General features: G+C 50.7%; 1 protein-coding gene across 13 annotated transcripts in view; it reads left to right on the top strand.

The window, feature by feature from the left end:
• Positions 1–20,818, top strand: part of Msp300 (Muscle-specific protein 300 kDa) — a 109,064-nt gene that overhangs the window by 20,533 nt on the left and 67,713 nt on the right. For 7 of the 13 annotated variants that reach the window (XM_070277073.1, XM_070277071.1, XM_070277072.1 and 4 more), the window contains 8 exons: positions 992–1,264; positions 1,780–1,946; positions 2,004–2,280; positions 2,340–4,946; positions 5,162–18,349; positions 18,705–19,019; positions 19,106–20,248; positions 20,577–20,777. In XM_070277073.1, coding sequence (XP_070133174.1) covers positions 992–1,264; positions 1,780–1,946; positions 2,004–2,280; positions 2,340–4,946; positions 5,162–18,349; positions 18,705–19,019; positions 19,106–20,248; positions 20,577–20,777 — 18,171 coding nt within the window. Of the gene's footprint in view, positions 1–991; positions 1,265–1,779; positions 1,947–2,003; positions 2,281–2,339; positions 4,947–5,038; positions 5,054–5,161; positions 18,350–18,704; positions 19,020–19,105; positions 20,249–20,576; positions 20,778–20,818 lie in introns of those variants that run through there. The other 6 variants (XM_017244157.3, XM_017244151.3, XM_070277067.1 and 3 more) reach the window with 5 other exon arrangements.

Genomic DNA, 20,818 nt, shown 5'->3' with positions numbered 1-20,818 from the left:
TTAATGTTGCGAATGATTCGTGAGTTGCATTTGATTGATTAACCGAAAAAATTCAAAATACTTATGCAAACTCATCTGAGCCCCCAAAATTGGTCACAGAGAAACCATTAAATCTGTTCAGTGCGCTCCATTAAGTTTGTTTATCCAACGGGTTGTGGGTGCATACACATAGTGCACGTAATATCATCATAAAAGTGCTATTAAAAAATACACCAGAAGGCACTCGAAAGCAATTGCCGGCTACTTTGACCTCTTTAATCACAAGTAAGTGCTCGTTAAGAGTGTTAGTCCACAACTAAAGCGGTGGTTACTTTGATTAAAGATTAATGCTTTTCATTTTCATGCATTATGGTTTTGCCCTAAAAGTCTAAAGTGGTTTAAAGAAAGTTTAATTTTTGGGTGAGGGTTTTGAAATAGAGGAAGTTTCTTTGAGTTTCTTTTTAAAGTTTATCTTTGTAAAGATTTATTCAAAGTTAGATTTAAAAATATTTTGAATACTTTTTTAACGCTGCAGTTAACGCTGCATATTTGAAAAATCAGATTTTTCTTGAAAAGGTATTCTTGAAAAGTTAAAAAGTGAAATCTACAAAAATGGTTCTATATTTGATACAAGCTTAAAAGAAACGATAATTATATTTATGATATTATGATGTTATGATGATAACTGATATAACTGATAGGCTGGTTATAACTGATAAATCCCAAAAAAAGACTTAAAATAATTGGCATATAGAAAGCAGATCGATTGGCAGATCGATAGAAAGCTAAGGGGAATACGAACTTGTACAACACTGAAAAAGCATAATACTGCATTGAGTGGCATACTGCTGACAGATCAATTTTAAAACGTAGTTTTCTATAAAGAAATATACAGATTTAGCTCTTAAGCTGTCTTTTACTGCCTAAACTAATTATAAACTGAGTTGTGCAAGTTCTGAATGTAATAAACTGTAATGTGTTATTAATAAATCTTTTCAAAACCCCTTTTCAGCGAGTTCCACCACTTCGTATCGATGATTTAATCAATGACTTGCGCGACGGAACAAAACTAATTGCATTGCTCGAAGTCCTGTCTGGGGAACGCCTGCCCGTGGAGAAGGGCCGCGTCCTGAGACGTCCACATTTCCTCAGCAATGCCAATACGGCCCTGCAATTTCTGGCCAGCAAACGGATCAAGTTGGTCAATATTAATCCCGCAGATCTGGTGGATGGGAGACCACCAGTTGTGCTGGGCTTGATATGGACGATCATCTTGTACTTCCAGGTAATTATTCCCAAATTCACTCTATTAATAATCAAATAAGACACTGAGTGCACTGAGTTCACGAATTGAGCGCACCATTGAACAAAATATTGGTTGCTAGTTGTACACCTTCTCACAAGGCTACCACCAGAAGTAGAGATGTACACCCAAAGTCCAAAACTTACACGAATGTTGATACTTTGAACCTAATTAACCCTATGAACCCTTCTTTTCTATATATATTTTATTGAAATCATAACCTTAAACGTAAACAAGCTTCGTAAAAAGAGGCGGAAAAACTTAGTAGTAGTTATAAATTATACGCCACAGGTGGGTCCAACTCGAACGTAATTGTTGTTGTCTCGTTTGTACTTCATATTATTATTCAGTTTTTTTTTTTGGGTAGATACTCGTAAACCTTTTCAGTTGGTAGCTATAATTTTTGAGGCACTATCCATATCTTAAGTTTAACCATTACATTTCCTGGCATGTTCCATCGACTACGAATGCTTACTAATTCTTGAACCTATTCCCAGATCGAGGAGAACAGCCGCAACCTAGAATATTTGGGTCATGGTATTGGCGGTTCGGTGAGTTCCCTCGACAGCGTTGGCAATCAAAAGCACGGCGACCTTAAGGCTGAGAAGTGGAAGCAGGGTGCCCGAAAGACCCTGCTCAACTGGGTGACCAATGCTTTGCCAAAGTAAGTATTCCTTCAACCATTGGATGGAATTTCAAATAAAATATTCATCTTCCACAGAGACAGTGGTGTGGAGGTGAAAGATTTCGGCGCCAGCTGGAGAGACGGCGTCGCTTTCCTCGCACTTATCGATGCCATCAAGGCAAACCTGGTCAACTTGGCTGAGTTGAAGAAGACCAGCAACCGTCAGCGTTTGGAGACTGCTTTCGATGTGGCCGAAAGCAAGCTGGGCATTGCCAAGCTCCTGGACGCTGAGGATGTGGACGTACCCAAGCCAGACGAGAAGAGTATCATGACATATGTGGCACAATTCTTGCACAAGTACCCTGAACCAAAGGTAAGTTTAAATCATATAGCTTCCAAAAAAATAATAATAGTAACACCGATTTCTATAAGGGTGCTTCACGCGATCAGTCTCACGTGCAGCAAGAGCTGGACGAGCTGCGCCGCTTCCTGGTGGAGAAGACCACCGAGTACGAGCCCATGGTCATGATGAGTTCGTTCCCGCGTGACTTTGGTGAATATCTTCTGGCCCGTTCCGAGGTCGATGCCCACTTGCCGGCGTATAACCGTCTGAAGCAGCTGATTGAGAGCCAGAGCGGATTCCTGCAGGTCTCTCGTCAGTCGTGGGAGGAGATAAACGAGCTGTGGCAGCGCCTCCAGTACCAGATGATGTACTGGCTCTGGCTACTGGATTCCGAGCTGCCCGGGGACTTTGGCACCGTTGGAAAATGGCTGGCCGAAGCCGAGAAACTTTTGCTGGACAATGAGATACCCAATGCTATGAATGAGGAGACGGCTGCCGTGATTAGCAGGAAACTGGAGGAGCACAAGCTCTTCTTCGCCGATCTGCCTCGTATTTTGGCCATGTTCGACAATGCCAAGCGATCGCCCTTGGCCCAACAGGTGCCACTGGAGCAGCTTCGCAACATGGAGCGCCGCCTGCAAGAGGTTGGACCCAAAGCAGCGGAGCGCAGGATTCGGCTTAAGTTCTTGGAGCACAAGTGCTGCCTGATTGCGTTCCTCAATCTGGTCGAGAACAAGATGCGCGGCTGGACTGGCAAATACGGACACGAAGAAAAGGTGGCCCAGCAATTGGAACAGTACCGGAACTTTGTGTCGCGCAACAAGATCTTCCAGGAGTTCCAAAAGGCATTCGTCGACATGCAACAGGTGGTGGAGGAGTACAAACGCGAGGGCAATGTTCCTCGCAAGGACATTAACGACATTGACCGCTTCATGTACGAAACGGAGGAGCGCTGGAAGCGCGTCTCCATGGAATTGAAGTGCTGCCAGAACTCCCTCGAGGAGGTGGTGAACTGCTGGAGAAACTGGAACCAGTTGGCTCCCACATGCGAGGAGTGGCTGCTGCTGGCCGAGCAGAAGCTGAACCAGAGCGAGGATGAGCGCCTGGAGTTTTTCCAGGACATACCCGCTTGGAAGGACAAATTCGATGCCCTTGCTAACTCGGCCAACTATTTGATTGCCTCCTGCGAGGAGCCCATTGCCCAGCAGCTGCGCCAACGACACGGAGCCCTCGCCGAGCGTTTCGAGCGTCTGTTTGCCAACACCAAGCAGTACATGCATGCCGGAGACATCATCCGATCCCGCCAGGAATACAAGTCGGGCATCGAGCAGCTGTCGAGGTGGCTGCGAGGCGCTGAAAGTATTTTGGATCAGCGACAGGTACTTGGCAACAGCGACCAGATCAAAGAGTATGGTCTGCAGCTGCAGAAACTGGCCAGCGAGATTGATGACAACGAGGAACTGTTCAAGACCATCAGCCGGAACTTCCAGTCCCTCATCCAGGATCTGTCACGTGACGAAGTCGACAAGATGATGAAGCTGCTTAAGCAGGAGAAGGAATCCCTCGTGCGCATTCGCGCTCAGTTGCCGGCCAAGTTGCATCTGTTCCATCAACTACAGATTCAGCAGGAATCGTTGGAGGCGGGACAGAAGGAGATCCACCAATGGTTGAGTGAGGCTGAGCAGCTTCTAGCAACGCACAACCTTTCCGGAGGACGAGATGCCATCAATGAGCAGCTGCACAAGCACAAGACCTACTTCTCACGAACTGTCTACTATCGGTCCATGCTGGAGAGCAAGAACAAGGTGTTCCAGAATCTCCTCAAGGCAGTGGCAGCCGATGATAAGATCGACACGGCTCCAGCTTCGCAACAGATGCAGCAGCTGAACGATCGCTTCAACTATGTGATCCAGAGCGCCCAGCAATGGGAGCAGCGTTTGGACTCCGCAGCCGGAGGATGGAGCAACTTCAAGGACAATGAACGTGTCGTCAGCGAGTGGCTCACCCGGGCCGAAACCATGCTGGTGGAGAAGCACATCGAGTCGAAGACCACCATCGAAACGCAGAAGTACTTCTTCGAGCAAGTCAACGATCGTTGGATGAACGACCTTGTAACATCGGCCCAGCAACTGCTGACCACGTTGCCCGCCCAGGAGCAACCTGCGGTTGTCCAGAGCGTGGAGCAGCTGCAGTCCCGCTGGAAGAACGTTCTGTCCCAAGCACCTCTGCATCTGCTGAAGCTGGAGTTCAGACTGGACGAGAACGCCTTCTATCAGTCCCTGAAGGATGTGGAGAAGGAGCTGCAACTGGAGCAGCAGGCCCTCAACCGGAACGAGGATGTAGACTCGATTCTGCAGCGCAACCAGCAGTTCCTGATGCAACAGGACGCTGTTCCCCGCCTGGAGCGTTGCCTGCAAAACATGCAACGTTTGGCCCACGCCCACAGACAGCAACAGCCCGGCGACATCAGTCTGGACCAGGCTTACGATAACGCCAAGTCCCAGTGGGAGCTGCTGTCCAACAAGCTGGGTGACATGCGCCAGACTCTTCAGCAGATCCCAGCCCAATGGCAGGGCTATCATTTGAAGTTCAACGAGATGGTCCAATGGATGAACGGCGTGGATCAGAGCCTGAAGAACATCGTGAATGAAGTAAACACCATGGAGGAATTCGAGAAGGAGAAGGTGGTCTTCCAGGTGAGTTAAAGTCCAGAAACAAATCCCAAACTTTTCATCCAAATTCATCCTGAAATAATCTTCTCATTAAACATTCGCATGCATGCCGTAAGCTGAGGGAGCTAGTGGTAACTAATCTGCTTTTATATTTCAACTTTTCAAAGGACAATGTCCCCTTAAAAGGGCAACTCTTGGATTTTCAATCTCACTAACAATGTTTTTCCATTTTTCTCTAGAAAATCTGCCAAGATGCCGACAACAAGCGCGAGGACATGAAATGGCTGGTGAAGACACTGGACTCGTTGCTGAGCTACGCCACCGAGGATGAGGCCAATCTGGAACAGAAGAAGCTAGAGGACCTTATTGCCCGCTACAAGAACCTCATCCCTACCATTGAAATCACCATGGTCAAGACGGAGGTGTTCTCCAAGTGCTACACCTACCGACGCGAAGTTCACGAGGTTGTGTGCCTGCTGACCAAGGTCAAGGACCAGACGGCCAACATCCCAGCGCCCGACAGCCTGGAGCGAGTGAACCGTTTGATCGAGGAGCAGCAGTACGCCATCAACCAACTGGATCACCAGCGCCCGCACATCATGTCCATGTTGCAGCGGGGCCGTGACCTCAGCAAAGATATTCATGCACCGGCTTTCGTCAATACAGAGGTCAAGAATCTGGAGACCGGCTGGAACCAGGCCTACACCGAGACATCCGATAAGCTGCAGGCCCTCAAAGGTACCCAGGCTGTTTGGAGCGACTTCGTCGACCAGAAGAACGACATCTTCTCAATGCTGCAAACGGCCGAAACGGAACTGCGGGCCTTGACGCCACTGCAAACCGATCCTAAGAACGTCAGCCAGGATCTCAAGTCCAAGAGAGATCTGAATGTGCAACTGCAGCAAGCTTCACACCAACTGCTGCCCAAGTTGCACGCCCTCAAGTCTGAGCTGGCTCCACTGGCGGCCGCTGACAAGCGCCCCATCCTGGAGAAGGAGGTCACCGAGGTGGAGAAGATGTTCTTCAACACCATGGAGCACGTGAAGGATCGAGTCGGGTACCTGGAGGACTACAGTGCCAAGTGGAATAACTACAAAACGCGCCTTGCCGAACTGCAAGAGTGGGCCAACAAGGTGGCTCCCAAGAACATCGAAGCGTTGCAATCCGAGGACCTCACCCCAGAGGAGCGTGTGGTCAAGGTGCAGGCCTTCAAGCGCATCCTTGGCGACCGCATGAAGCAGCTGGATCTTCTGGCTGCCGATGCTTCCGAACTGGCGCCCAAGGAGGGCAACATTGCCGAGGCCAAGCGACTGAAGGGAGAAATCACCAAGCTGCAGGAAGTCCTCAGCGCCATCAATCGCAACGTGGACCACCAGGCACAGGCCGTGCAGGAGGACCTCGTCAACTGGCAACAGTTCCAGGCCGGACTACAGCAAATCAAGCCTGCCGTGGAGCAGAGCGAAGTCAAGGTAAATAATGTAGTTTCTAAGCCCATATCCCTCGAAGAAGCCGTTGCCATGCAACAAAATGCCCAACAATTCGAGACACAGTGCCAGGAGCAGTTGGACAAGCTCCATGGCATATCCAACATCAGTCATAAAATGTTGTGTAAGACCAATGCACCCGACGAGCTGGACGCCATGCATTCGCGCTGGACGGCAGTCCACGAGAATGCCAAGCAGGCAAGTGCCAAGCTCGAAAAGTTGGTGGCCAATTGGAAGTCGTTCGACGCCGATGCCGCCAAGCTCGAGGATTGGGTGGGTCAGGGAGAGCAGCTGATGGCACGGCGTCCAGCCGTCCTCAACACCCCGCACATCGACAAGCTGGAGAAGGAGCTGGTCAAACTGAAGTCCTTCAACAACGAGATCTCCCAGCAACAGGCCAAGTTAGTGACTCTGGGACAAAATGCCGACCAAATCAGCTTGCATTTGGCGCCCGAGGGAGCAGCAGCTCTGAAGGATCGGGTCAACCAAATGAAGGGCAAGCTGCAGAAACTTTCAGAGGTCACTCGGGGCCACATCAACGAGGTTTCCGATGCGATCATCTCTCGGCAGGACTTTAATGCCAAGCTGGTGAACTTCTCGAACTGGATGGAGCAGCTCCGAAACCAGGTTTCCCAGGTGGAAGAAATAAATCCGGAACGGGTGGAAACCAGTCTGCATGTGATCCATGCCCTGTTGCAGGAGCATGCCGACAAAAAACCCAGCTTTAACGCCATCTACGATGAAGTGAAGCAACTCGCCTTGGGCGCCACGCCCGAGGAATCCAATGCCTTGAACGATGCCTACACGGCACTGGTGGTTAACTACCAGAACTTGGAGACCAATATGCTCCAGAAGAAGGCAGCCCTGGAGAAGTGGACCGAGTTGCTAGGCTGGAAGAACGACACCGAGTCGCACTTGAACTACCTTAAACACCAACTGGACAAACCAGAAGGACCTGCAGCCGAGGAGCTTACCAAGGTCATCGATGAGATAGGCCACCTGGGTCAGGGTCTAAGCTACTGGAAGGGTCAGGCCAAGGAGATTGATGAGAATCCTGCCATCCAGCTGAGAGATGCCCTATCACGTCGTCCGCTGATTGCCACCCAGATTGTAAACGATGTGGAGAACAAGCTGGAGAACCTTAAGCTGCGATCGCAAAACCAACAGCAACAGCTCCAGCAGATGACCGTTCGCAAGGACAAGTTCCATGCTTTGGAACATAACTTTGGCAAGGCCCTGGAGGAGAATCGCGCCAAGCTGGACGAGATTCTCAAACAGCACCCTACGTTGAACAATATTGATCAGATTATCGCCGATCTGGTGGCCCTGAATGACGCCTTGAAGTATCAGGCTGACCTCAAGGATCGCATTCACGATGAAGGCTCGTTGCTAATGCGAGAGGACATTGCCAGTATGCCTGCCATCCAAGAGAGCCTCTTGGTTCTGGACAAGAACTATGATTCACTTCAAAATGAGATAGCTGATCGCATCCAGAAGTACAACCTAATTAGCCAGGCTTTGAGGGAGTATGCTGATTCGAAGGATAAATTCTCGAAGGAACTCAAGAAGGCCGAGGATCTTTTTGGTGCCATCCCTCAGCAACCGCGCGATGAAACCGAGCTTCAGGTGGCTTCCGAGAAGACCAAAAAAACTATGGAGCAGCTGCGCAAGTCCAAACTCAATTTGGATGAGCTCGAGCGTCGTGGCAACAATGTCGCCAAGCTCTTTAGTGCCATTGGAGAACCCATTCCACAGGAAGTTCCTCAGGAAGTGGCCGCTGCTAAACAAAAATGGCAGGATCTGCACGACAAGACCGCCAAAAACGCACATGTCTATGAAACGGAGGCAGTCATTTGGTCGCAGATCGAAGATGCCAAGAAGGACTTGTTGCCGTGGTTATCGGAGACCAATCAGGGGCTTTGTGATGCGGCTGACAACACCATTGAGATCGAATTCGGCCCAATGCGTTTGAGCAAGTACCGCACTGAGCTGCCCTCCTACCAGGCGCTGAAGGATACAATTGCAGAGAAAACCAATGATCTGGTAAAGATCAATAATGGCGCCGAAATTCCAGCACTCACTGCTCTCAATCAACTTCTGAACGAACAGTTTGCGGAAGTCAGCAACAATGCTGATCGTCTAAGCACAGTCACCACTTCGTTCAACGATCAGGAACAGGACCTCCGCAAGCGATCGAAGGAAGCTGGCGAGAAGGTGAACAAACTCAGGGAACAGCTCATCAAATGCGACGACATGTCCGGCGACAACAATAAGATTATGGAACGCCTGCTCCAGTGCCGTGCCATTAGAGCCGAGCTCGATAAGAGCGGAAACGAAATCGACAACATTAAGCAGAAGGTTGATGAGCTTCGTAATTTGTATCCCACATTCAGTGAGTCCATCATCCCCAAGGAACTGAACAATGTCCAGAAACGCTATGAGAACGTAGATCTCTATGCCAAGAAGATCGAGGGTTCGCTGCTGCAGTTCCTCAAGAAGTTCCACGCCGACAAAGTGGGCATGCTGAAGCGTATTATTGCCACACAACGCGAAAAGGTAGCCTGGTGTCAGCCAGAATCCTCCAGTGACAAATACAACCTGGATGTGAAAAAATCCTCGTTGCAGGAGGTCAGCAAGAGCATTGACGACTGCAAGGCACGTCATGCCGAAACCTTGAAATCCCTGGAGATGCTGAAGGCCGTCGAATCCCCACAAAACCTGGCGGAACTTACCAGCGATGCCCAGCTACTGAGCAATGACATGAAGGCTTTACAGGACAGCTTTGACAAAATTAAAGGTATTCTCGATGAGAATGTGGACTTGTGGTCGCAGTACGAGCAATCGAACGAACAAATATCTAACTGGTTGCGAGATGTCGAGGGCCGTGTTAAGGCCGAAACAAGTAGCCAAGTGAATCTTCCTGAAGTGCCTCAGAAGCTCCAGGAGCTGGCTGTCCTCCAACAGGATATACTAGCACATGAGCCCATAATTAACAACCTTGAGGCAACATCGCAGCAGTTGATTGAGAAGAACCCTGAAGCCAGGATTGGACAGTTCGTTACCCATCTGGTCCAGCGTTATCAGACAGTCTCCAAAGCTCTGGCTGGCTACATTGATAAGATCCGCACCGCTCAGCTGTCGAATGCCAACTTTGCCAAGGCAGCCAAGGACTTCAACGACTGGTTCGGTGATGCCAAGATCGAGTTCCAGGAACTGGCCCGCATGGGCTCGCCCGGATCTTCATCGGCCACAGCTCAGCAGTTGCAGACTGTGAAGAACTACATTAAGACCTTCGATAACGGACAGATATTATTGAACAACGCTGTGGATATCGGCGAGGCCCTATATCCCGTAGTTTCTCCTGAAAACCGAGAGCGAATCCGCGCTGATCTTCGCCAGATGCGCGAGAAGTTCGATTACTTGAGGGACGAGGCCAATGCTTTTATGCAGCAAGTGGAGGGTGTGTTGATTCAGAAGACCTCAATCGAAGAGAGCTACACCCAGGTGTCGCACTACCTCAACGAATCCAAGGCTAAGGTTCCCGCCGGGGATGAACTTTACCCAACTCTGGCCACCAAGAAGGCTGCTCTTCAAAACTACAAGACGCAGCTGCAGGAGATAAACCTTCACAAGAATGCTCTTAAGCAATTGCACGACAAGGCAGTGACACTTTGCGACGATGAGTCTGAGCGAAAGACCGATGAGTCCATCCAGGAGTACAACACGTTGTCCAAGAAGATTTCCGAAAGGATAACCACAGTGGGAAATCATGTGGCCAAACACGAGGCCTACGATCAGGTTCTCGAAAAGGCACAAGACTGGCTGAATACAATAAAGTCCGAAGCCATAGATATTCTGAACGAGACTACTTTCGAGAAGGAAGGCGCCGAGGAGAAGCTGATTGTTGTGGAGAACCTTTTGCAGCACAAACCCGAGGGCGATTCCATTTTCGATACGTGCCACAAGCTGTTGCAAACTGTGTTGACCCAAACTCATCCAAGTGGTCACCCGGCCCTGCTTAAGGGCTTTGAGGAGCCGCAGAAGGCATGGGAGGACTTTATGACTCTCTGCCAAGACTCGCTGGTGAAACTTAAGCAGCTGTGCTCCAAATGGGATGAGTTCGATTCGATCATCGAAGAGCTGGACAACTGGATGAAGAATGTGGAATCCGTCGTGAAGAACCAGAACCTCAAGAGCACCGCCGAGGCCAAGAATGCCCATCTGAAACAGCTGCAAGAGATTTCCAAGGATATTGATCGTCGTGGTTCGGCAATTAATGAACTAATGGACCAAGGCCGTGAAATTGAGGGAGAAACTGACTTGAACCTGAAGCTTTCTCGATTGAATACTCGATACCAGACTCTGAAGAACCTGTGCAAGGAGTCTATTGCCAAGTATGTGAACTATGTTAAGGATCATGAAAGCTTTGACCATGATTTCGAGGCATTCAAGCAGAACCTTCAGGCTTCAGTGAATGAGTTGACCAAGGCCAATGAGATTGTCGGCGATCAGAACGTGCTGCAGGAACAGCAGAATAAGCTGCGCGAGATGTCTGACAAACGCATCACGGACTCCACCCTCTTCGAGGGTCTCATCGATCGCGGCGAAAAGCTTTACGGGCACACTAGCCCAGATGGCCGCGAGATTATCCGTCAGCAGCTCCGTTCTCTGCGGACTCTTTGGGATAATTACACGGACGACCTGAACTCGGCCACACAAAAGATCGATCAGTGCTTGTTGCAGTTCAACGATTTCAGCATTGCCCAGGATCAGCTAACCAAGTGGCTCAAGGACGTGGAGAAGGCAATGCAGAGCCACACTGAACCGAAGACAACTCTGCAGGAGAAGCGCGCTCAACTGCAAAACCATAAGTTGTTGCACCAGGAAATCACCACCCACAATGTGCTGGTGGACAACGTCTGCGACAAGGCCCAGATCCTGGTGGATCAAATCAAGGATAACTCCTTGAACGTCTACCTAGCTTCGATCAAGCAAATCTTCCAGAGCATTGTCCAGAAGTCCGACGTTATCTTGCACAACTTGGAAGACTGCGTCCAGAAGCACAACGACCTAAACAACTCTCTGGCGTCGGCTAAGACTTGGATCTCGAACGAAAAGGCCAAGTTGCTGGAGTGTGACGATGCTTATGGCGAAAAGGCGGACATAAAGCGCAAGATCGAAACCCTAGGACAGTTGGCTCAGAACAAGCCCCAAGCCCTTAAGTTGCTCGGCGATATTCGAGATCAATTCGAGAAGGTGAAGCCCACCACCTCTGAAAAGGGCAATGAAGTTCTGGAGAAAGAAATCGATGAACTGGAGACGACCATGAAGAGCCATTTCGACGACATCGAGGGCATTGAGGGCAAGCAGAAGGATGTGCTGGCTCAGTGGGACAAGTTCGAGAAAGACCTTGAGGAACTTACCAAGTGGTGCCGCAATGCCGAGGCTGTTTTCCGCGAACAGCAACTGCAGTCCACGCTCCACGAAAAGGTCGAACAGTTGGATAAGTACAAGATCCAAAGGGATTTGATTCTCCAGAAGGAGAAGGAAATTGATGCCTTCGGCGATGCTGCCCATTCCCTGCTTAATAACTGTGGAGCTGATCGTTTGAAGACCCTGACGACTCAAATCACCAATCGGTATCAACTGATGCAAGTTCTCAGCAAGGAAGTGGTCAACCGCTGGTCCAATCTCGTGGATGACCACCAGTTCTACCAGGACAAGTACAACGAGGTGGACTTGTGGCTGCAGCCTATTGAATCGCAGCTTGAAAAAGCCCTCAAGGATGAGCCCACCCAGAGTTCCAACATCCTTCAGATTCTTCTGTCCGAAAGAGAACAAGCTGAGAGCCTGTTTGCTGCTCTGAATGCCGCCGGAGAAAAGGCTCTGCCTGAAACTTCAACCCAAGGCAGGGAGAAGATCCGGAAGGACCTGCGCGATATCCGCGATCGTTGGGACAAACTGGATGAGGGAATTCGCAATCTGGAGAAACGCCAGGAGGCTCAAACTGTCCAGCTCTCAGGTTACCAGGATATTCTCAACCAAACTGTAAACTGGTTGGATCAAGTTGAAAAACTGTTGCACAATGAGAACCCTGCCAGCTGGACAAGCGCCCAGGAAATTAGGTCGAAGCTGTACAAGTACAAGGCCACGAACCAGGATATAAACTCGCACAAGCGCATTGTGGAGGCCGTTAATGAAAAGGCAGCGGCTCTCCTTGGAAGTGCGGCTCCTGCCAACGCCGAGGAAATTTCCAAGGCCGTGGCTGATGTTAACAAGCGTTACGAGCAGGTGGGTCAGGATTGTAGCAAGCTGGTAGCCGACCTGGATGGAGCTTTCGAGGTGTACCAGCAGTTCAGTGAGCTGCAGAAGGCACAGCAGGATTACCAGAAGAATCTCTGGGATCGCCTTACCGGCTACTCCGATTACTCTGGAAACAAGCCCGCACTGCAGGCACGACTGCAGAAGATCAACGAAATCCAAGAAGCCCTGCCAGAAGGTGTCGCCAAGCTCAAGGCTCTCGAAGATCACATTGAACAACAGGCCAATAATATTCCTGCCCGATCCAAGGAAGCCATGGCCAGGGATCTTGCAAACCTGCATGCCGATTTCGAGAAGTTTGGTGCCTCTTTGAGTGACGTCAAGAGTGGTCTCGAGAACCGCCTGCAGCAATGGAACGACTACGAGGTCAACTTGGACCGACTGATCAACTGGTTGGGCGAGGCAGAGAATGCTCTCAAAAACTACAACCTCAAGTCATCGTTCGAGGAGAAGGAGGAACAACTGAACCGCTTCCAATCCTTGGCCCAGAGCTTGCGTCAAAACGAAACCGACTTCGATAAGATGAAGGACGACACATCGGAGCTGGTGCAAAGTTCAGGGGAAACTAGGATTGCTGTTAATGTGCAACAGGTTTCCTCACGATTCCAATCGATTCAGGCCACCGCCAAGGAGATCCTCAAGAAGTGCGAGCAGGCTGTCCAGGACCATGGCCACTTCAATGAGAAGTACAAGCAATGCGCAGACTGGCTGGCCAATGCCCAGGCGCGCTACGATGACTGTTGTGACTTGTCCTCGGTCGGCTCTCGGGATGATCTGCTGAAGAAGCATGTGGTTATCCAAGAGCTTCTGGCACAGCAGCCCACAGCCACCCAGTTACTCAACAGCACTGTGGAGCTTGGCGAGAAATGCTATGGATCCACGGCCACCGAGGGACGTGAAGCTATCCGTAGCCAGCTGGATGATTTGACATTCGATCAGCTATTCGATAACATTTCCAGCACTGCTAGGAAAATTCAGGATAAGATTGCTAAGTGGTCTGGCTTTGATGAGATAGCCGACAACCTGAAGGCCTGGCTGGATGAAACCGAAAATGCCCTCCCGGCTGATATTGAGCTGAAGACCACTCTCGATGAGAAGCGAACCAAACTGCAAGCCTACCGTGACATTCTCCTCGATATCAATAACCACCAGGTGGAAGTGGGCAACCTCCAAGAGATTGCTGAAAATTTGCCAGAAAAGACAGAACACGTGGATAATATTCTCAAGGACATTTCCGATCGTTTCGGTAAATTGCAGAAGCGAGCCCAGAACTACGTGGAACGCTATGAGGGCATAGTGAGCGCCCATCAGCAGTATTCGAAGGCTGTGATGGATGCCCAGGAGTTTATCGATGCAACCCTCAATACTGTTCACTACTGGGGCGACTTGGACCTGGAACAGATCTCACTGCACACGAATCTGGATCGCCTGAAGAATCTGAAGGCCAGCTTGGCCGATGAGTTCCCACGAGTGGATCAAGTCAGAGCTCTGGGCGAGAAGGTTATTCCTGGTACAGTGGATGTGGGTCAGGTGAATATCAAGTCGCAGATCGATACCACGCAGCAGGAATGGGAGGGCCTACTGGCCGCCATCACTTCCACCATAGAGGCCATTGAGGCGCGCCTGCAACACTGGTCGGAGTACGAGCAGTTAAGGGATCAGTGTCTGGCCTGGATTCGGGACACAGACAACAACTTGCATGCCATCGACCTTAAGGAGGATTTGCCCAAGAAGCGGGCCCAGCTGGAAGCTATTAAGGCTCTGCAGGGCGATGTGCGTGCCAAGGAGCTGGAGGTTGACAATGTCACTGAGAAGGCTCAGACCCTTCTAAAGGGTCCCTCTAGCAGTCGTGCTTCAGGTCCCGAATTGGTCACCAAATACCAGCAGATCTTCCACAAGGTCAAGGAGCTCAACAATCGCTGGCAGCAGTATGTCACCTCCCACGAGGACTTCGACAATGCCATTTCCGACTGCTCTTCGTGGATAAACGACATTAAGGAGAAGCTGGACTACTGCTCGGACATGTCCTCGATGAGCCAAAAGGAGCTGGACAAGAAGCTCGCCACCATCCAGGATGTTATCCTCCTCAAGGATGAGGGATCTGCTCGCGTGTTGAAGATTTTAGAGCAAGCTCAACATGTCCTGGCCAATACTGCGCCCGCCGGTCACGAAGCTATCAACAAGGAGCTTACAGATCTGCAGGACCTTTGGTCGGGTATCGCCTTGCGCATCATGGACGTCAAATCCAATTTGGACGACTCCATTACCCAGTGGTCCGGTTTCCTGGATCAGGTACAGAACGTGCGGAAGTTCAACGAGTGGCTTGATGCCTTGCTGAAAGAATTGGGTGAACACCAGACCACTATGACCGAGAAGCGGGCACAGCTGGATCGCGTAAAGTCCACGGAAGAGAAGGTGCGCGTTGAAAAAATTGACGTGGACGCCCTGAAGATCCAGGCCAAGGAAATGATTGCCAGTGGCCAGCAGAGTCAAGCCGCGTTCCAGGCCCAGAAGGTTCTGGATACCTTCGATGAACTGTTTGCCAAAACGCAGAAGCTGTTGTCCGACCGCCAGGATCAGTACAGAGACCATCGCTTGTTCAAGGAGGCCTACGATGACCTGGCTGGCTGGATTGGGCGTGCCCGCGAGAAATTCCCTGCCCTCAAACAAAGCAGCTTGAGTGACAAGTTGGCAATTGAAAACGCTGTTCAAGCCACCGAGGCTCTTCTCAACAAGCAGGCCCAGGGTGAGCTTCTAGTGGAGCATCTGGTGCACACAGGTGAAGTTGTCCTGGCCAGCACCTCGTCACAGGGCCAGGAGATTATCAGGAACGATATCCGAGCTCTGCGCGACAGCTTTGAAAGTCTGTTCCGCGAAATCAACCAGCAGAAGGAGAACCTCGAGGTCACCATGGTGCAGTGGCGTGCCTACAAGGAGGAATACGAACGACTCATGGAGTGGCTGCAGCAAATCGATATCCTGGTTAAGAACCACAAGCTGAACCTTTGCCCGAACCTGCCCGATAAGGAGAAACAGGTCGCCGACATGAAGGAGGTGATGTCGCGATTGGAAAAGGACAAGGATGACATTGACAAGTTCAACGCCTCCGCTGCAAGTCTGCTGAAATCCCACCTCGACTCCTATGTAAATAACCAGCTTCGCCACCTGGGCTCTGTGTACCAGGTGCAGGTTAATCTGGCCAAGGATGTTCTCAAGAAGGTTGAGACTAACCGGGATCAGCATCGCGAGTACGATGCCAACATGAAATCCGCGAAGGACTGGATAGCCAACGCAAAGTCCATCATTCAATCAGCCGGCGAGGGGGCGGGCTCCAAGGAAGCCCTCCAACGCCGTCTGGAGCAGATCCAGGACCTGATTCGCAACCGCGAACTGGGCCAGAATCTGGTTCACACTGCGATCAACAACGGGGAGAAGATTATCCGCAACACCCGGTCCGATGGCCGCGATGCTATCAACAATGAGATGAAGGAACTGCAGACCGAATGGGATCGTCTGGTGAAGAAGATGTCCACCGCAAAGGTGCAGCTGGAGACGAACCTGCTTCAGTGGGCCGACTACAGCTCCAGCTACTCGCAGCTGCAGCAATGGATTACCGATCGGGAAGCAAAGTTGCAACAGGCTTGTGAGCAGAAGATTGTCAAGTCCAAGCGCGGCCAACCTGGTCTCAGCAGTGGTCTGAGCGAGCGAAAGGCCAATCTCCGCCAGACTAACAACATTGTGCAGGATATCGTGTCCTTCGAGCCAATGATCCAGTCGGTCACCTCGAAGGCTTCCGATCTGCAGCAAGGAGCTCCGGCCACGGAGATTTCCGACAAGTATGAAAACCTCACCAAGCAGGCCAAGGATCTGTACGAGAAGCAGAAGAACACCATCGATAGCTATCAGTCTCTGATCGATGCGGGCAACGAATTCGCCACCTGGCTGAGAAATGCCAAGGAGCGGCTGAGCAAGTGCTCCGAGCCCACCGGCGACAAGCAGGCTCTGGCCGAGAAGACCCACCAACTAAAGATTTTGCAGGGCGAGCTGCCCGAGGGTGCCCAGAAGTTGAAGAATGCTCTGGAGCAGGGAGAGATCGCCTGCCGCAGTGCCGAGCCAGAAGACTGCGAAATCATAGAGCAAGAGGTTGCTCTGCTGCAGGAGGAGTTCGATGCCTACCGGGAGGCCTTAAACAAGGCCAAGGATTACCTGGAGGTGGGCATTGTCAAGTGGTCGGACTACCAGGATCAGTACACCGAAGCTTTGGAGTGGCTGAGCAAGACCGAGGCTTTGGTCCAGTCGTACAACAAGCTGCAGGATAGTTTGACCCAGAAGAAGGTGGTGCTTGAGGAGTTCCAGGGACATCTACAAACGCTCTTCGATTGGCAGAAGACCCTAGACGACCTAAACATGAAGGCCCAGGTTCTGCTGGAGACTTGTTCGGATACTAGGATCAGCAATGCCATTATGCAGTTGACAACCAAATATAATGCACTGCTGACCCTGGCCAAGGAAGTAATGCGTCGCCTGGAGATGCACTACCAGGAGCACCAGCAGCACCACTCTCTGTACGAGGAGTGCCAGTCCTGGATCGAAAAGACACGCGAAAAGCTGGCCGAGTGCGAGCAAATCCCCGGAACTCTCAACGAAGTTCAAATCAAGTTGAATACCGTCAAGAATCTGCGCCAAGGATTCGAAACTGGACAGAACAAGCTGCGCTATTTGCTGGAGCTCAAGGAGAAGGTAATCATGAACACCGAACAGAATGGAGCTGCCAAGATCCAAGAGGATACCGAGTCTCTGAAGGCGGACTTCGACAAACTGCTTGTGGACTTGAACGATGTCCGCCAGAAGCTGGCTAACCGTCTTGCCCAACTGGAAGAGATATTTAAACTGTACAAGATCCTGGTGGAATGGCTGGAGGACGTGGAGCCCAGTGTCAAGGCCAGTGATGAGTTCCTGAACGATTTGAGCGAGAAGCGCGCTGCGCTGGAGAAGTTCCGCGTAATTCAGCGAGACATCAACGGGCACAACGACATCGTGGAGAAGATCAACCAGCGCCTGAAGGAGGATAGTAGCCTAAACTTGAATGACTTCCAGCCAGGTCTGGCCAAGTTCGATGAGCTGCAGACCCAGGTGAACAAGATCATAGAGTCGCTGGAGAACCAGGTGAACAGCCACGAGAAATACAAGCAGGCCTTGAATGAGCTGCAGGATTGGCTGCGCCGCACCCGCATCGAGGTGGAGCAGTGCTCCGACTGCCATGGCGAAAAGGATCAAGTGGAGAATCGTCTGAACCGATTGGGCGACATCCAGTCATCTTCCCTGGAGGGAAAGAGCCTGCTGGAGGCCTGCGAGGAGCTGAGTCAGGCGGTGATCGCCACCAGCGGAAATGAAGGCCAGGATACTGTGGCCCAGGAAATCAAGCAGCTCACTGGTGAATGGGAGTCCTTGCAGGCTGTGGCCCGCGATGCGCGCAGCAACCTGGAATCCTGCCTGGCTGCCTGGCAGACCTTCCTCCAGAAGTTCAACAAGATAAACCTGTGGATCGAGAACATGAGCAAGCGCGTTGCCAAATCCCAGGAAGGCGAGAACAAGACCCCCGAAGATTTGGTCAATGCCAAGGTAAGATTTCTTCGTCCAATCAACAGATCTCGCAACTGTCGCACGCACCTCTAACCTAACGTACTAAATTGTAATCGAATATCCGTATATATATTTATCTAGCCAATGCGCGCACCTAAAGTAGATCTACTCACCGACTACAAAATTTGTATATCAAAGTGCCTCGCACTGCGAGAAATTAAACCATGTACTAAACCCTCACTAATCACTATTGCTAACTTTTCAGCTAATCACTTTTGTAAAATCAATTGCAGCTAATCATGTACACAGACACTTGTCTAATGCCTATTTGCTTTATGTGCTTCCCAATCCCAGTTTTAGAATGTGAAGATTAATACAAACTTTCTTCCCGCAGAAACTCCTGGAGGAAGTGTTGGCCGAGAAGGACAATGTGGAGGACCTGAACGACAACTGCGAGCTGCTCATGGAGCAAAGCGCCTGCACTCGCATTCGGGATCAGACCATTGAAACCCAGGCCAACTACACCAAGCTTTTGACCTCCGCCCAGGGTCTAGTGTCCAAGATCGAGAAGAATCTGTCGGACCACACCGAGTTCCTCAACTACAAGAAGGAAATGGATGCCTGGATTGCGAAGGCCCAGGAGGTGCTCAACGATTGCTCGACGGATGGAGACTCCGCCATTATTGCCCAAAAGCTGGACACCGTCAACGTAAGTTACATATTTAACATTTAATTTTAAATATTTAAAATTGTAATTTTTGCATGCTTCTTGAATATATAAAATTTTGTTTGTAGTCCCTGGCTTCTCGTCTGCCGGAGGGACAGCATCTTCTGGCCCTGGTGCAGGATGCATACTCCAAGGCCTCAAACATCACGCCGGAAGACAAGCAGGAGAAGCTGCGCGAACTGATGACCAAGGTGCGCGAGGACTGGGATGCTCTAGGCCTGGCGGTCAAGGAGAAGCTGAGCGATCTGAAGCAGGCCCAGAACCGGTGGAACGACTTCGCCGCCAACAAGGATAGACTGGAGAAGTGGCTGAACGAGACAGAGAAGACTCTCAAGGTGGCTCCAGAAACCAAGGGTGAGCTCAGTGAGATGAAGACCCTGCTGGAGCGCTACAAGACCTTGGCCAACGAACTGAAACAGAAGGGCAATGAGCTGGAGCAGTTGCAGTCGGAAGCCCGTGACCTGGGCACCGAAGTGGATGCAGTGAATCGCCTGCAGTCCCGCTGCGACAAGCTCAAGACCGACTGCTCGGCCCATATCAAGGCCCTGGAGCAGGAGATGCTCGACTACAATGCCTACCACCAGAGCCTGCAGGACGTGGAGAAGTGGCTGCTGCAGATCTCCTTCCAGCTGATGGCCCACAACTCGCTCTTCATCTCAAACCGCGAGCAGACTCAGGAGCAGATCAAGCAGCATGAGGCTCTGCTGAGCGAAATTCAAAAGTACCAGACCAACTTGGACGACCTGAATGCCAAGGGTCAGGCCCAGATTAAGCGTTACGAGACCTCAACGCCGGCCATTCGCCCCACTGTGGAGTCCCAGCTGAGGAACATCCAAGAGAGCTACAACTCCCTGCTCCAGACCTCGGTGCAGATCAAGAACCGTCTGCTGGAGTCCCTGGCCAAGTTCCAGGAGTACGAAGACACGCTGGACAGCATTATGCGTAACCTCGAGGTCTATGAGCCGATTATTCAAACCGAGCTGGATGCTCCGGCCACAAGTCTGGAGCTGGCCCAAAACCAACTGAGGTGTGCCCAGGAGATGCAGAACAAACTGAACAACGAGAAATCGCGTCTGGCGGCTGCCGTCCAAGCCTGTGAGGCAGCCACCGCCTCGATCAGTCGTCCCAGCTCCCCGCTGGAAACTGCCATGCAGGCCATTCCCGAAAGGGAGCTTATTGTGCGCGCTAAGCTCGAGGATCTGCTGGATCAGGTAATACTTTCAGGCATTATTGCATTGCTTATGTAGTTTTTTGCAAAAACTTTAAAGTAGTGGCAAATTAATTTCATTTATTTTTGGCAAGAAAATGGAGGATAAATCTAATCTTGGAGCAATCTTGAAATCTCCAAAAGATTACCTTCTTCATTCTCAGCCTTTTATTTTGAATTCGTTTGATTTTCTAACCAATGTTTTGTTCTTTTAATTAAACCCTTAACCCTTACCCAACCTTAACCCCCGTTGATTTGCCGAACACGTAACTGTTGTAAATGCACTATCCACAAAATAAAATGCTATGCATCCTGCGCTTGCTGCTGTTAAGAAACCGCCGTCAAAGACTCGGGGCTCAACCGAAGATGTCGGGCGTCAGGAGGAGGAAGACGATGCCGAGATCCAGGTTGAGCTCGGCAATGTGAAGGAGGCGCTTTTGGATCCCATTGCCCACGAGCGGGTCAGCAACTATCGCCGGATAGTTCGCCTGAACAGTGCTCATGTGGGCAAGCTGAATGAACTAGTTGCTAAGGTAAGACTAGGGTCACTTCTTCACAATGACCAGGTGGCGGA

The sequence above is a fragment of the Drosophila bipectinata genome, chromosome 2L (assembly GCF_030179905.1).
Source record: "Drosophila bipectinata strain 14024-0381.07 chromosome 2L, DbipHiC1v2, whole genome shotgun sequence".
In the NCBI taxonomy this organism is placed as follows: Eukaryota; Metazoa; Arthropoda; class Insecta; order Diptera; family Drosophilidae; genus Drosophila; species Drosophila bipectinata.
The sequence above is the reverse complement of the archived record's forward strand: the minus strand, read 5'-3'. Positions and strand labels throughout refer to the sequence as shown.